Raw genomic sequence first — 16,719 nt, forward strand, 5'->3', positions numbered from 1 at the left:
GTCAGTTGGAGTTGAGAATAATCCACAACTCCTCAGTCACACATTCACATGTATGCTCATGTCATGTCAGTTGGAGTTGAGAATAATCCACAACTCCTCAGTCACACGTTCACAGGAACAGTCTTTTTTTGGGACTGGGGGCGGGGGAAGAAGTCTTTAATGATCATTTCTTTTGTCTTTTTCTTGTTGAAGACATACACCAATTCAACAATTCTTACATACTCAATTCCATGACATTTGACATTTATTACATTCTTCAAATTGTATGCCATTTCCACCCTCATTTTCCAAATTGTTCCTCCCCCATTAACATAAGCTGCAAACCAAAACCAACCCATTGCCTTAGTCGATTCCGACTCATGGTGGCCCTGTATGTAGTACGGAGTGGAGCTGCCGCATTGGGTTTGAAGGCTGTGTGTCTTTATAGAAGCAGACTACCACACCTTTTTCCCACGGAGCAACTAGTGTGTTTGAACTACTAACCTTTCCGTTACCCCTGTGAGTGCTTTAACCACTGTGCCAGCAGAGTTCCTAACATACGCTCACTGCTCCTAGGTTTCCTGTCTAACCTTTCAATAGGAAAGTTAGGTTCCATACAGGCATACGGGCATGTTTGCTTCCATAAGGGCATACCTTGTTTCCTTGCGCTTCAAAGATATTGCATTTTTTGTAAATTGAAGGTTTACGTCAACCCTGTGTCAGACAAGTCAGTCAGCACCATTTTTCCAACAGCGTGTGCTCACAGTTTTGTAATTCCTACAATATTTCAAACATTTTCATATGCTATTGCACACTACCTGTAGTATAAACATCTTTTAAATGTACTAGGAAACCAAAAAGTTCTTTTGACTTGCTTTATTGTGTACTCTATGCACTAGTCTGGAACCAAAGCCACAGTATCTCCAAGGTGTGCCTGTATAAATAATTCTTTTAAAGACACAATGCAAAGACATTATTAATTAAGCTAAAGTCTTAAAGTGGCGCTGTAGGATAAGCAATGGACTGCTAACCACAAGTCGGCTGTTTAAATCTACCAGCTGTTCCTTGGAAAACCCTGTACCAGGTCATTTTGAGTCAGAACTGACTTGATGGCACTTAAACAACACTGCTTTTTTTTTTCCCCCTTTTATTGTGTGATAGTTTACATGGGGGAACATTAGCTTTACACTCATTCTATCATACATCCTTTCATTGCCATAGTTACCATCCCATCCATACATCATTATCCAACCAAAGTTTATACCCCGCAGGCCCCTCCTCTCTCCCCACGGTCCTCAGCACACAGCTCCCTTCCCTCCCTGGATCTCAAGTCCTCAGCCACTCCATCTCTTCATGTCATCCTCTCTGTCTCCATCTCAGGCCTCGCTGCTTCTCTGGGTAGGGTCCCTATTTCTGTTCTTCTCCAGTGATGGTCCCAGGGGCCTTCACTCCTAGACTGAAAGGTTAATCACATCCCTCCTTGCTATAAAATATCCACCTTTACCTTTCCAGTCCTCACATTCCATCCTGATAACAATTATTCATCCCTGCGTCACAAGAGACCCATCCGCATTTCTTTTTATTAGCCCTTCCTAGACAGGTTGGATATTACTCACTTGAGATTCCACCCTTCCTCCCCGCCCTGTCGATCCAGGTTCCCTCTTGAAAGCTTGTAAGCCAGTCACTTCTTAACTTTGTATCCCTCCCCCCATTTTGGGCAGCCAATGTTCAAGTTGCCCATCCCTATACTGGACATATTGTAACCCCTTTTTAGGTATTCCAGTCAGTTCCAGGCAGAAGATGGACTTACAAGCTTTCTATGGTGGTATTTCTGGTTATTCCTCCCTCTCCTCTCCCGTGACTGTTTTATAATATAATGCATGGAAAACCAAGGTTCAAGAGTCAGCCAAGCATCTCAACATTATTCCCCCCCCTTTCCCCATTCCAACCATGTCCCAGTCTCTGTATCCCAGAGCCCTGTAAACAACAATGATTTTGTTTAGGAGCTCTAGTGGTGTGGTGGTAAAAGTGCTTATTACCTGCTAACCAAAAAATTGGTGGTTCAAGCTCACTAGCCACTCTGAATGAGAAAGATGTGTAAATGTGCTTCTATAAAGATTCACAACCTTGGAGACTATGGTACAGTTCTTTATGAGTCTGAATTGACTCGAAAGCAATGAGCTGGGTTTGGCTGTGGTATTGTTTGGTTTAAAGAAAACATCAGGGACTATATTTGTTTATGGTTTAAAGAGTATCCCCGGGCAATAGTTGCAGGGGTTTGTTCAGCATCAGTGGCGCCAGAATGTCTAGAGTCCATGACAATTTGAAATCCTTTTTCAGATAATTCCCCCCACAGGCAGACTCTTGACATGCCCTCAGATGGCTTCTGGCGATCACTGTGTTTGTTACTTGCTTTATTGCTCTCAGAGAACAACCAAGTTTCCTGTATTCTAAGGTCCTAGGGGAACTCTGCATGCCGATATAAATTGTCAGCAAAGGCATTAGACAGAATGAAAGGCTCGTGTTGAGAAACAGTGGAAAAGGAAAATATGGGGAAGCAGAATGAGGCTCTGCTATAAGGGCTGTTGAATGCCTGACTAAGCCAGATAAACTTTTCCTGTTAGACTGAGAATGTCTTTGAATGAGATTGAGCAGGCAGATAGTTTGTTTGGAGGGAAGTTAATTGTAGGAAGATTCATCTGTCCACAGAGTATATGAGAGAACCTGGAATTAGAGAGACACCTGAGAACTTTAGAGTGAACACTGTTCACCTTTGGGGATTCACATCACATTCTGCTGAGAACACTGCTGACATCTGCAAATGTGTGGCTCTGTTTAGATGTGTGTTGGAAACCTCCAGCCAGTATCTAACTGAGGGTCTTAGGGAAACTATGGAAAATGGGTGTTTTTGATGACTTTTATCAAGATATAATTCACTAACGTGTGCAATGCATTGGCTTTGAGTCTTCTAGCAGAGTTGTGCAGCCATGACCACAGTCAATTTTAGGACTTTTTCATCACTCCATACCCATTAGCTTACCATGGTTAGTCTTCCCATTGCCTTTAGTCCCTGGCACCACTAGCCTACTTCCTATAGCCTTGTCAATTCTGGACATTTCATAGAAATGGAATTATATAACATGTGGAAATGGATTCTTATGTGGACATTGGAGAACGAGAATCTGAGTTTTCTTACTTGTTATAGTCCCTTACAACTCCGTAGGCTTTCCATCCAAAGCTAGGAACAGTCGATAGTAGTATCAGCAGCTCTTTTGGGGTTTCTATAGCTGATTTCATTCTGACCTGTTTTCCTCCTCTTCACAGAAGGTGATGAAGTTGGTACTGGCATCACTGATGACAATGAAGATGAGAATTCAGCCAATCAGATTGCAGGCAAAATACCCAACTTTTGTGTCCTGCTCCATGGCAGCCTCAAAGTGGAAGGAATGGTGGCAATTGTTCAATTAGGGTAGGAAGCTCTGTTTACATTTGGTGGAATGAAAAGAGAAAATGTCTTCACAAAGTAAAGTGCTTCCCAAACTTTTCTGAAAGAACTAGAAAGATCTGTTGTTTTTTTTCCTTTTCTTGCTATATCTACCATCTTGCTCCGTCTCCCATCACCTTCTCGCCTTCTGTTTAAATTACCTGCTAGAATAAGTAGGAAGTGAGCCTTCTTCAATTCTATCCTTTCTCAGCTTTCCTCTTTTCTATGGGTTCTGATACAGCAATAACACTACTTTGCTGTGGAATTTTAGGCAGGACTTGCAGAGCCTCATCTATAAAATGGGGAGGGGGCAGGGGAAGGGCTGAAGATGCTGCTAGCATTGACTGAGCCTTTTGCCATGGACCAGGCTCTCCTCTAGGCACTTTACTTATTTTATCTCATTTGATACCTCACAACAATACTATGCAAGTGGTAGCTGAGGAGACTAAGGCTTAGAAAGGTTTAGCAACTTATTCACAATTACACAGACAGGAAATGAGAGAGCCAGGATTCTTACCCAGGCATTCTGACTCCAGACCCATGCTTATAACCACTCTGCTTTGTCCCTTCCCTTCAAGCAAAGCTTTCCAGCTTTCACATTCTCTGCAGTCTCTGCTTCCCTTTCCATAATACTGTGGCCCAAAATGAGGTGACTGATCATCTCTGACAATCACCTGGGGTTGACTGGTATAGAATAGCAAGAGGTTAGGGTTATTCAAGGAAGCATGACGACTTCTGCTCAAGTTCAAATGAGTGATTCAAAAAGAAGAATGAAAGTCGTCTTACTAGATGTTATTAGCATACAGTATTTCTTGCCACCCTAACTACCTGCATTGGTTCTGAATATAAGCATCACTTGGAGTCCTTTGAGAACCTGGGACAGAGCTTCTTTTCTAGGCCTGAGTGTTGACCTTGTGCCCTATGTTAGAAGGGCTTTTGTGTGGGTGCTTTGTGAGTTACTCGGGGGTGCAGCTAAAAAGATTTACAGGTCATGGCCCTTAATCCTCTTTACCACCCCAACAGCTCCTTGCTGCCCTTTGTGCTATTTGTTTTTTTCTTTCTTTCTTTCTCTTTTTAGACTGCTTTTGATGCCCATATATACATAATTTCACCTGAATAATAATGTGCTCCAGGGGAATGATTGATAATATTACGGGACAACTACGCATTTTCAGATTTAGGATTTGTCTTTGGTAACTTTCAAAACTGCAGCGCATGTCTCTAAACAGATAAACACAGACTAGACTTGTTTAACTGGCCAGTCCCAGGCTTGATTTTCTTCTGATCTTCCATCTTCTCTCCATTTAGTCCTGAGTGGCATGGAATGCTCTACTCCCAAGCCGACAGCAAGAAGAAATCAAACCTCATGATGTCTCTCTTTGAGCCTGGTCCAGAACCTCTCCCATGGCTAGGGAAAATGGCACAGTTGGGTCCTATTTCAGGTATAATCCAGATCAGATTTTTCTTATCTTGGTTTTGTCTTCTCGCTGATATTCTGCAAATCTCTGGCTGTGCAGTCCAAGAGCTGTGTGATGTCTACTACCAGTGTATTGTGGCCTCTGGTGCCGAGTATGTACATGGTGAACCCAAGAGAGTCTGATATTTGAGCTTAAACTTTCATAGCTCAGCAGAAACCACCATTAGTCAATACAAGCATTTTAGCTGCTTAGAGTGAAAAATTATTCTCTGTAAACTTTACTTTGGTACATTATTTTCAAACTAATTATACTGCAATCAGCCATTCCTAAATGATTCAATGTCCATTCCTTCTTGAAACTGTTTTCCCTGCACTCTCCTGACAATGCATTCCGGTGGCCTCGTGGCACTAAGCTGATGGCTTTTTTTTTTTTTTTTTGGCAGTTGTTTATACCCTTTTTGTCTTTCCTTTCCCTTGTCCTACAGTTCTCAAGGTACTGTTCTTTGCTTTCTCTTGGATTATTGTTCTTGATCATGGATTTCTTTAGCTATAAAGGTTTTCACATGCCTCAAATCTCTACCTACAGTTCTGCCTTATCTCTCCCTGGAATTTGTATATTCCAGTTCCCAGCTAGACTATTCCACCTGGAACGTCCTGCCATGGTCTCACGCCCAGCATGTCTTGACAAGAAGCCATTGTGTCAGTCTATAAAGAAAATATTTTGACTTTTTTTTTTTTTTTAGCCATTTGAAACTGAATTAAGCCAGTGTTTTCTTATTTTAAAAAATTTGTTTAGAATGATGGTGCCTTGAATCCAAGGAAAAAAGTTTCTCCTTTATGCTTAATGTTCTTTGAAGGATTTGAAACAGTTTTTAAAAACTAGTGTGTGTATACCAGAAAACCAGAGCTGACACATTTGTACAAGACAAGAAATCGTCATTGAATTGAAATGGCAGTTTGGGAAAGGAATAGAAATGATAATTCATCGTTAGTTATAAGGATTTGGTGTCACGGAATGTCCTGAGTGGCATGGAATGATCTACTCCCAAGCCAACAGCAAGAAGAAATCAAACCTCATGAAATCAAACCAGTTTGATTTTTTTCCATTTGCAGCTAACTACCATGGAAGTAATTCTAATGAAAAATAGACAACTGATTTCAAAGATAATGGTGGTCACATTGCGTTCTGGTCTTCTAATGTCTAAATACTTATTGAGGTCCACCATCTTCTAGTGTGAGTTTCGTTTGTTAAGCAGACTCCATGTTAACGTTGAAAGGAATTCATGAGGGGAAGAACCTACCATGCCCATATGACCCCAGAGATGTGTGCTCCGTAGTGCAAATCTGAGAACTTCCCAGTACTGTCTTCAGCTGTAAACAAGTTCTCAGCTGCTTTATCTCTGTTCCTGGGGAGTACTGCTCTGTCATTTTTCTGAGACTAGTTTGAAGCCTATTACCTCAACTGTTGTCATCATAATCTAGAATTTTTTTAAGTATTTATGTGACTGGCAGTATGACTCTTTTCCTAAAGCATTTTTAAAATGTAATATTAAATTAGGGAGGAAAGATATCATTATTCATCTGACTCTTTGTACCCATAACCCTCCTGTGTGCCTATGGTTATCTTGAGTATATCCTAAACACAGAAGTATCTAGGTGGGGCCAAAATTGAGTCTTAAAAATGTCCATTTAGTCACTTCTTAAGAAGTTAAACTTAGGTATGAGTTTGGGTGCAAGAAACTGACAAAATTACAGTTAAAACAGAAAAACTGGTTAACAGTTGTTTTTGTTGTTAAGTGCCGTCGAATCAGTATAGGGTTTTCGACGAGCAGCTAGTGAGTTTGAACTGCGGACATTGCAGTTCAAACTGGCCTTGGGGTCCAATGCATATCCTACAGCACCACACCAGGACTTCAGTTAGTGTAGTATAGACTTCAGTTGTTGTATTAAGTGCCATCGAGTCATTTCGGGCTCATAGCAACCCTGTATAGGGTTTCCAAGGAGCGGCTGGTGATTTTAAACTACTGACCTTGCTGTTCAAACTGACTGTGCAGTCCAGCACATTAACCCATAAAGCCACACCAGGATTCCATAGACTTCAGCAAGTCTGGTGTAAAGTGTGGTGTTTAGATTATGCTTGTGAGCACCGAAAATAATTCTAAATTACCTCAAAATCTGAAAATATATTTCCCCCAAGTTAAGTGCCTGGCCAGCTTCAATATATTCCTTTTGTTTGTTTATATTTTTACTAATGTTGCAAGTCCAAGAGTGAAAATAAGATGTTTTGTCCAAAGGCTACCATGCATGATCTGTAAATGAATCTGGTAAGTGCTCAGCCGACTGTAATGATAAAAAAAAAAATAGCTTATTTAATACTTAAACTTTAGGACTATAGTAGTTAGATTAATCACAGTTTTGCTTGAATGTTCCCCTCCTTTAAAGTGCTGTGAATTTTTTTGTTTTGATTTGAAAACAAAAACAGAGAAACACTTTAAAGAGGTGAGGGTTTTGTTGTTGTTGTTGTTTTCCCATTCCAAAATTTGTGAGCATAATCCTATTTTGTTTTACATTTACTGTTATAAACTCTTAAACTGGCAGCTACAAAAATGATGACAACAGTTGAGGTAATAGGTTTCAAACTAGTCTCAGGAAAATGACAGAGCAGTACTCCCCAGGAACAGAGATAAATCTTCCCTGCTCCTGCCCCACCCCACCTCCACCAAAAAACAAAGTACATTCTAATTCATTTCTGACAAATAATAAGAAGCAAGAATTATTAAGGGAAATATTTTTAGGTGATTTCTGTAAATTAGATAATATAATTTTTGTACATTGTTTTTCATTCTCTCTCACATGCCACAAAATTATTTAAAGATATTGCTCCCTATAAGAATTGTTTTAAAAGTGTTCTGTTTATCAGAGTAGCTGCAAATATAGTTCAAAATATAACTGGTGATTTTAAATGACTGGAGTACTCATCTAAGAAACTGTGAACTGTTCTCTGGAGGCCAGAGAGGGTCTTGATGGAAACTGTGTGACTTACATTTTTGTACCATCAAATATGGAGTCCTGATGTGTTGTTGTGGGTAAATGCATGGGACTGCAAAGTCGGTTTGAACCACAAGGTCAGTGTTTCAAGCTCACCAGCCGCCCCTCAGAAAACCCTATACAAGGTCGCTATGGGTTGGAACCGACTCAACAACATTTAACAACAACCATCAAGTATAGGTAAAAATACCAATTGTACAAATTCTGCTTTTTAAATGGGAACTTTGGTTCCTTGACCCTACATAAAAGGGTTGATATTTTAAAACTTTGGTTAAATATTTTTCTTGTTAAATATTTTTTTAAAACAAAAATTGAAGTTCAGAAAATAAGATAAAAGAAACTATTGCCTCTTATCCCTCGCCACAGACTTCCTCTTCTGGTTTTCCTACTCCTGTTGACTGAGAAGTACCTACCAAGCAACCTACACTGTGCCATGCTTAGGAAACAAAAGTGTTGTTGGAGTTGCTCAAACTTCTTCTTCTTGTTGTGTGCTGACCCAAAGTGACCCTGTGTAAGGTTTCTGAGGAGCCCCTGGTGAGCTTGAACTGCCGACCTAGCAGTTCAAACCAACTTTGTAGTCCGGCTCATTAGCCCGCAGTGCCACACCAGGACTCCTCAAAGTCTGCTGTATAGTGGAATAATAACACAGAATGATTACTTAGCTCTCTCGTCCACTACTCATCTGCCAGTTTGTCGTACTGTGGAAAGAGCCGTGGGAAAGCTCCATATCATCAGCCAAAAACAAGGCCAGGGGCAAATTGTGGAACATACCATCAATATGCAAATTTAGACTAAGGCTGAAGAAAATTAAAATGAGTACACGGGACCCAAAAGATGACCTTGAATATATCCCACCTGAATTTAGAGGTCATCTCAAACAGATTTGATGAATTAGACACTAAGGAAAGAAAACCCAGAAGAGTTGTGGGATGACATCAAGAACATCAGACAGGAAGAAAGCAAAAGGTCATTAAGACAAGAAAGAAGGAAAAGACTAAAACAAATGTCAGAAGAGATTCTGAAACTTGCTCTCCAGCATAGAGATTCTAAAGCAAATGGAAAAAGTGAGGCAATACAAGAGCTGAACAGAAAATTTCAAATGTTAGCTTGAGAATGCAAAGTCAAATATTTTAAGGAAATGTGCAAAGACCTGGAGTTAGAAAAACAAAAGGGAAGAACACACCCAGCATTTCTTAAGCTGAGGGAACTGAAGAAAAAACACCAAGCCTCAATGTGCAGTATTGAAGGATTCTACAGGCAAAATATTGAATGATGCAAAAAATATCAAAAGAAAATGGAATATGCAGAGTCACTGTACCAAAAAGAAATGGTCAATGTTCAACCATTTCAAAAGGTTGCATATAATCAGAAGCCAGTGATCCTGAAGGGTTTGAAGGCACTGACAAAGAACAAGGCACCAGGAATAGCTGGAGTACATGTTGAAATCTTACAACAAACTGATGCGGCACTGGAGGCACTCACTCATCTTTGCCAAAAAATTTGGAAGACAACTACTTGGCCAACTGACTTGGAAGAAATCCGTATTAATGCCCATTCTAAAGAAAGGTGACCCAACGGTGTGCACAAATCATCGGACAATATCATTGGTATCACATGCGAGTAAAGTTTTACTAAAGATAATACAAAAATGGCTGCAACCATACATTGACAGAACTTCCAGGGGTTCAAACCGGATTCAGAAGAGGATGTGCGTGCAACAAGGGATGTCATTGATGATGTCAGATGGCTCTTGGCTGAAAGCAGAGAATACCAGAAAGATGTTTACTTGTGCTTTACTGACTACGCAAAGCCTTTTGATTGTGAGGATCATGACAAGCTATGGACAACATTGCAAAGAATAAGTATTCCAGAACACTTCATTGTGCTCATGAAGAACCTGTACATAGACCAAGAACAAGGGAACACCAAATGGTTTAAAATTAGGAAAGGTGTGCGCCAGGCTTGTATTCTTTTATACTATTCATACTCAGTTTGTAAATTGAGAAGATAATCCAAGAAACTGGATTATATGAAGAAAAACATGACATCAAGATTGGAGGAAGACTCATTAACAACCTTCAATATGCAAATGATAAAACCTTGCTTGCTGAAAGCAAAGAGGACTTTAAATACTTATGATGAAGTTCAAAGACCACAGCATTTGGTATGGGTTGCATCTCAATGTTGAAAAAAAAAAAAATTCCTCACCCTGGACCAATAAACAACATCCATATAAATGGAGAAAAGATTGAAGTTGTTATCCAAGACTTAATTTTGCTCCGATCAACCATCAACACTCATGGAAACAGCAGTCAAGAAACCAAAAGATGTATTGCATTAGGCAGATCTGCTGCACAAGACCTCTTTAAAGTGTTAAAGAACCAGGATGTCAGTTTGAGGACTACAGTGCCCCTGACCCAAGCCATGTATTTTCAGTTGCCTCATATGCATGTGAAAGTTGGACAGTGAATAAGGAAGACTGTATAAGAATTGATGCATTTGAGAGTTATGGTGTTGGAGGAGCATATTAAAAGTACCATAGACTGCCAAAAGAACAAACCAATCTGTGTTGGAAGAAGTATAGATAGAGTGCTCCTGGGAAACCAGGATGGCCATACTTTGTCTCTCATACTTCAGACATATCAGGTAGAACCAGTCCCTGGAGAAGAATATCATGTTTGGTTAGGTGGAGGGTTGGAAAAAAAGAGGAAGACCCCTTCCCAGTGAGATGGGTTGGCACAGTGGCAGGAGCAGTGGGCTCAGGTGTAGCAACGACTCTGAGGTTGGCCCAGGACCAGGCGGGGTTTTGTTCTGTTGGACTTTGTCACTATGTTTTGGTACCTACTCGATGGCAGCTAACAGCAACAACAACTTAACTCTCTTACAACCACATCCTGCACCCACCCAGTGGGTATATTGTCCCTTCTTCTGCCCCCTAGTGTGGTTCCAGTGTTCTTTTTGATTGTCAGTATTCAGTTCTTATTAGATGTTGTAATTTTTATTTAAACTTGAACCACTTAAACCATGTGGTATACAAGGTTAACAGTTTCTTTCTTGTGCAGCTGTTTTTCCCTGTAGTTACTGCTTTCTGTACTTTTTCCTTTGCTGGTTTCTTACATACTTGTCACTAATTACTACTATATTTTTTTTTTTTTCTTTTTCTTGTTTCTATGTATTTATCACTGATTCTTGGTATGGCGCTGTGGGTTAATGCGCCGGACTGTACAGTCGTTTGAACTGTAATGTTGGTGGTTCAAGCTCACCAGTCACTCCTCATAAACCCTATACAGGGTCATTATGGGTCGGAACTGACTCGATGGCACCTAACAACAACATCACTAATTCCTTGAGTCAAAATATGAGGTGGCTTCCATTATCTATTAATTTCTATTTTTCCATAAACTTTTTTAATCCTTTTATACATTCATGAGGTATTTTGTGAGTTTCTTTTTCTCCTGGTGCCATCTTCTTGTTTCATGAAGTACTGGTTGTTCTGTAGACCTGCTACATAGCTATTGTCCTGAGTCTTCCCTTCTTCTCTCTCCTGTGAAGCTCCCTGCTTCATGGCTCCTTCTGAGAAAAAGATAAAAGGGAAGTGACTATCTTGAAGCCTTGCATGTTTGGAAAGGTCTTTATTTCATCCCTTATATAGTGATTGGTAGTTTGGTTGGATGTTAGAGTTTTAAGTTGGAATTGCTTTTCTCTGTTGTCTTGTTTGGTTTCCAGTGCTGTTATTGAAAACCTGGTGCCACACTATAGTTCTGAGGCCTGTATTTTTATGTACAACTGGAGGATCTTCTTTGGTATCCCTGGTGTTCTGAATTTTCAGAATTATGATCTAGTTGTTGGTCTCTTCGCTAGTTGTGCTGGGCACTTGATAGGCCCTATCCATCTGGAAACATACTCTACGGTCCTGGGAACGTGAATGATTTCTTTGATTTTTTTCCTTCTCTTTGTTTTCTATTGTCCTTTCATTAAACTTGTAATGTATGTATGCATGTGACTTTCTTACCTTTTCTTATCCATTTTGCCATCCTTATCTTTTTGTTCTGCCTTCTAGAAAATATCTTTAACATTGTCTTCTTGTTGTTATTTAGTGCTGTAGAATCGATTCTGACTCATAGCCCTGGGATACAGTGGGCTAAGCTTTGGGCTACTAACCCCAAGGTCATCAGTTCAAAGTCCCCAGCCATTCCATAAGAGAAAAATGAGGCTGTTTGCTCCGGTAAAGATTTGTAGTCTCTGAAACACTAAGGAACAATTCTACTCTGTTGTATAAAGTCATTGTGAGTCAATTCAGTATCAGCGGGCTTGTTTGTGTTGTTTGGTTTCTTAAGGTGCCAAGTTATATGTGTAAATATTTGTCACATAGTTGGACTTTAAGTTTAAAAAAATTGTCTTATCCATCTCTAAATCACAATTCCTAGGTTATTCTATATATTTTATTTATTTTGGGGGGCGGTTAATAACAAATGTACCTTGTTGCTATATAACAGCTTCCTTTTATAGATGCTGTACGAGTGAATGAGTAAGTAAGTGAATAAATGAAAGAGGGACCACATTCTATTTTAGGCATGGGGAGTGTCCAAGAGAAAGGCAGAGAAGTTGGACATTAGTGTGCTTTGTGGAAGAGGACTGTAAGGCTCTTGTTGTTAAATACCATGGAGTCAGTACCGACTCATAGTGACCCTTAATAGGGTTTCCAAGGAGCAGCTGGTGAGCTTGAACCGCTGCCTTTGTGATTCAAACCAGCCTTTCAGTCTGTCGCATTAACCCACAGCGCTACACCAGGAATCCAAAAACAATGGTTGTTGTTGTTAAGTACTATGGAGTTGGTTCCAACTCATAGTGGCCCTGCACAGGGTTTCCAAGGCTGTAAATCTTTACGGGAGCAGAAAGCTTCATCTTTCTTCCACGGAAAGGCTGGTAGTTTCAAACTGCCTACCTTGAGGTTAACAGCCTGATGCCACAAAGTAGGTGGCAGTGCCTCAACTGTATGCATGTTGTAAGACCCAAGGGCTCTTCCATCCGTGTCAAGGGGAGTGCTAACCTTCTCTCCTTTCATACAACTCCTTTTGGTGAGGCGCTTAGCTTATTGACACTCATTAACAATGGACACATGGCTGAAGAGTTGAGCCAGTCAGTTTACTTCGTTGAGTAGAGGCTGGGAAGTGAAGTAATATGGTGCCAGTAGTATAAGGCATTTGAATTAACCCAGATCAGGGTTAGAGAATTTCTGACTCATGGTCTTAGTAAAATTTTTAGGATGAGCATTTGAGAAATGAGCTTGTGAGAAAAAAATTATCCCTGCTGTCCCTTAGAATAATAAGACTGAAATGAACTGGTAGCTGTTAAGTGTGTCTCTAAGTTTGTGGCTGAGTTTTGTTGACTCAGGAAGCAGGTCCAAAGACCAAAATCCTTGTTTATCCACACGGCTGTAAAAACAACCTAACTTTAAATCTGTGGAAGCAATAAACTAACTAAGCCATAACATGGGGTATGTTTCAGCAGTAAAAGTATTTCATCTCTTGCCCTTTTCCTTAATTTTCTTATTAGATGCCATTTTTCTTTTTAGTTTTTTGGTGCTGTCAGCCACATATGGTTATTTAAAGTTAATATAAATTTTTTTCATTTGGTTGCTCAGTCACACTAACCACATACACAGGGGCTCAGTAACCACATGAGCTTGTTAGTTCCAACTCATAGTGGCTCTGAATAGGGTTCCCAAGAAGCTGGTGGGTTGGAACTGCCAACCTTGTGGTGAGCTGTTGTTAAGTGCTGTCAAGTCGGTTCCAACTCACAGCAACCTTGTATAGGGTTTCCGAGGAGCAGCTGGTGGGTTGGAACTGCTGACCTTATGGTTCAAAGTCCAGTGCTGGTCCTATGGCACCACACCAGTAGTCTGAAGGTAAGCTAGCAGCTGCCATATTGGATATCACAGAATGTATTTCCATCTCAGAAAATTCTGTTGGATAGAGCTAGGCTGGACTCTGTAGAATTGCTGCATATAATTGTGCCTGATTGCACTTACTAGTTTTATCATCCTTGCCTTCATTGATAACCTGGATGAATGAAGCTTATTTCTTTTACAACATTAAGCTGTTTCTCACTTACATGGATCTTAGTTAATTGTTTGCTTTCCTGCTTGGTTTTCTACTGAGAACAGGCCTCCAGTCAGACTAAGTTAATGGATTTTCGTAGTTAGGAAGTAACAGGAGATAAAAAGGAGTGATTCAAAGAGCTTCTAGCCTGATTGGAAACGTAATTGATTGTGTTTTGCCAGATATCATTTCAAGAATGTCTTTTTCTTTTAAGATGCTAAAGAAAACCCATATGGGGAAGATGACAATAAGAGCCCGTTCCCCTTGCAGCCCAAAAACAAACGCAGCTATGCCCAGAATGTTACTGTTTGGATCAAACCCAGTGGCCTGCAGGTAACATTTTCCTCCACATCATTTTCTGTTGGGGACAAAAGGAGCGATTCTGGCTAGCACACAGACTTTTGATTTAATTTTCTTTTCTCTGATACTTACTAATTCATTTACCTTTAATGTTTTTCATTACTTACAAAAAGGATTTGAGATAGCCTACAGTAAAACACATATAGCAAAATCATTTTTTATAAAATTCAGAGCTGTAAAAACCTGTGGAGTGGAAAAAGGGAACCATTGTGCCAGGAACCTGAGGTAAAACAGTAATTGTATTTAAGCAATTTGGCTCTGAGCTTCCTGCAACCAAGGTCATAAAGGAAACATGTTGGGTTTTAGTTTTTCTTACCTGATCAAAGGACTCCTGTCAGCTCTTCTAAAGAGAAACACTTCCCTGACATTGGATTTTTATGTAAAATGTTTTGCAAGGTGAGACATTGAATAACAAAATGGTTGTTATCTTTAACAAGAGTTTTGGTTCTTTTTCCATCTCCACAGTAAATCCCAAGGCATAGCATTATATAATAATTCTGCAAAAGCACTTTCATGGGAAGCTCAGATAACATTATCAAGGTATGCAGCTTTCTGGCAAGGTACTGGACATCTCTCTTTCCATTGGCATAAAGTCATACACACCTATTTTAAAAAATCACTTCTTGAGCCTTTTTTCTCCAAATGCACATTTTTTGTTCTTTGTGCCTCCAATGTGCCCAGCCTACGCCAAATGAGAAGAAGCAGTCAGGCCACCTGACAACAGTGTGGTTTTTGCTGACTGCATGTCTTGTCTAGCCTTTTTCCATGGAAACTGTACTGCAGCCTGCCATGGCTAAGGGACCTCGTCTATTTGAAGGGAAATCCCTTCTCCACCATCCCTGACCCCCAGTGCATCCCTGTCAGACTGATAATTCCAACCACTTCCACCACAGGGTTTAGCTGAAATTTTCATTGTTTTTTTTTTGTGTGTTTTGGTCCTGGATGTGTTTTTGTGAGACTTACAAGTTCCTTTAGTTCATTTCTGTCACTGAAGGAATACTTTTGTCAGCATCAAGCCTCTTCCTGGAGGGAGGTGCTTTCCTATGGTGAATAGAAATGGAAATGAAAGTCCGAGCACCCTCTTGTTGACACTACAGCACTCTACTCAATTTCGTTTCTTTAACTACGTAGAGCCATCCTTCTGGTATTCTTTCTGCCATTTACCACAGAATTGTAATGTCAAGTTTTTCCACCCTTAACAGACAGATGTACAGAAGATCTTAAGAAATGCAAGGAAACTACCTGAGAAAACTCAGACATTCTATAAGGTGAGAGTGGCAGCTATTGCGGAAGAGGGTGTGTTCCAAACATAAATGATCATAACAGCAAGAGGGCGGAGTACAAAGTGAATGTGGACAGCAACTAGAAATGTATGACTTGTACCTCAGGTTTTTCATCCGGAAAGTCCACAGAAGAAATACGTTCCTCTTTGCCCTGAAATCCAAGAATGACAAATGTGTGTGTGACTGGCCTGGCTCTGTCCATGAAAAGGACTTCCTGTGTTTGTGCTTCTGTGAATGACTGGGGAAGGCAGCTGGCAGGGCCTTTGTGGGGGTCATAGCCCTTAATCCTCCTCGCTGTGTATATGACTTCCTGGAATGCTGAGTTACTGCACCAGAGAAGCTGCCTCTAGGAAAAGCTTCTAAAATTACACATTTATGAATTACAAAGAAGATGGCCCTCCAGAATGATACCCAACTAATCGAGAGCCAGTGTGGCAGAAGGAAGTTACAAGGGACAAGATGGGATGCTGGTGGCACTTAGGCTCACTCCTTGTTTCTCCCTCAACCTTGGGTTAAGAGATGGTAGTAGTCGGAGCTCTCGTCTGTCTTTTCTGGTTTTGTGTAATCCCGCATGTAAGAGCGGGACAAGGGTCTCTGGCAATTGACTGCTTCAGCCCACTGCAGTGCAAAAGGGATTATTTGTAAATGACACCACTTACTGAGACCACATTGGTGTGTACTGGATGGGGCAGGGCCCCTTGGATTCCTGCTTCCACCAGGACCCAACCTTTCTTGTGGTGTACTCCAGAAATGGTGATTATCATTCAGTGTGAGTCCCAGTCAAGGGCACCAGAAAGTTAAGTGCCCTCTGAGAACTGGGGTAGACCTTTCCTAGATCTGAGGAACGGGAAAAGTAACATCCTCCTCATAGTTAAGAAAGGTGAATGCAATGGTTTGGGATAAATGCTCATTACCTGTGCTGATGGTACAACCTGTTTTTCAGTCAACTCACCATCTTCTTTATCAAATAACTTTGTAATCACCTGCATAGAAGCCACTTTCCAGTCTTTTTTTTTCTGCTTTATTTATTTATTTATTTTTATTAAA

General features: G+C 40.4%; 1 protein-coding gene across 4 annotated transcripts in view; it reads left to right on the plus strand.

Annotated features, from left to right (window-relative positions):
- VWA9 (von Willebrand factor A domain containing 9) overlaps positions 1-16,719 on the plus strand; it is a 39,557-nt gene that overhangs the window by 20,947 nt on the left and 1,891 nt on the right. For 3 of the 4 annotated variants that reach the window (XM_006831520.1, XM_006831523.1, XM_006831521.1), the window contains 4 exons: positions 3,304-3,448; positions 4,772-4,905; positions 14,244-14,362; positions 15,592-15,657. In XM_006831520.1, coding sequence (XP_006831583.1) covers positions 3,304-3,448; positions 4,772-4,905; positions 14,244-14,362; positions 15,592-15,657 — 464 coding nt within the window. The remainder of the gene's footprint in view (positions 1-3,303; positions 3,449-4,771; positions 4,906-14,243; positions 14,363-15,591; positions 15,658-16,719) is intronic. The other variant, XM_006831522.1, reaches the window with a different exon arrangement.

This window comes from Chrysochloris asiatica, unplaced genomic scaffold (assembly GCF_000296735.1).
Source record: "Chrysochloris asiatica unplaced genomic scaffold, ChrAsi1.0 scaffold00004, whole genome shotgun sequence".
Lineage (NCBI taxonomy): Eukaryota > Metazoa > Chordata > Mammalia > Afrosoricida > Chrysochloridae > Chrysochloris > Chrysochloris asiatica.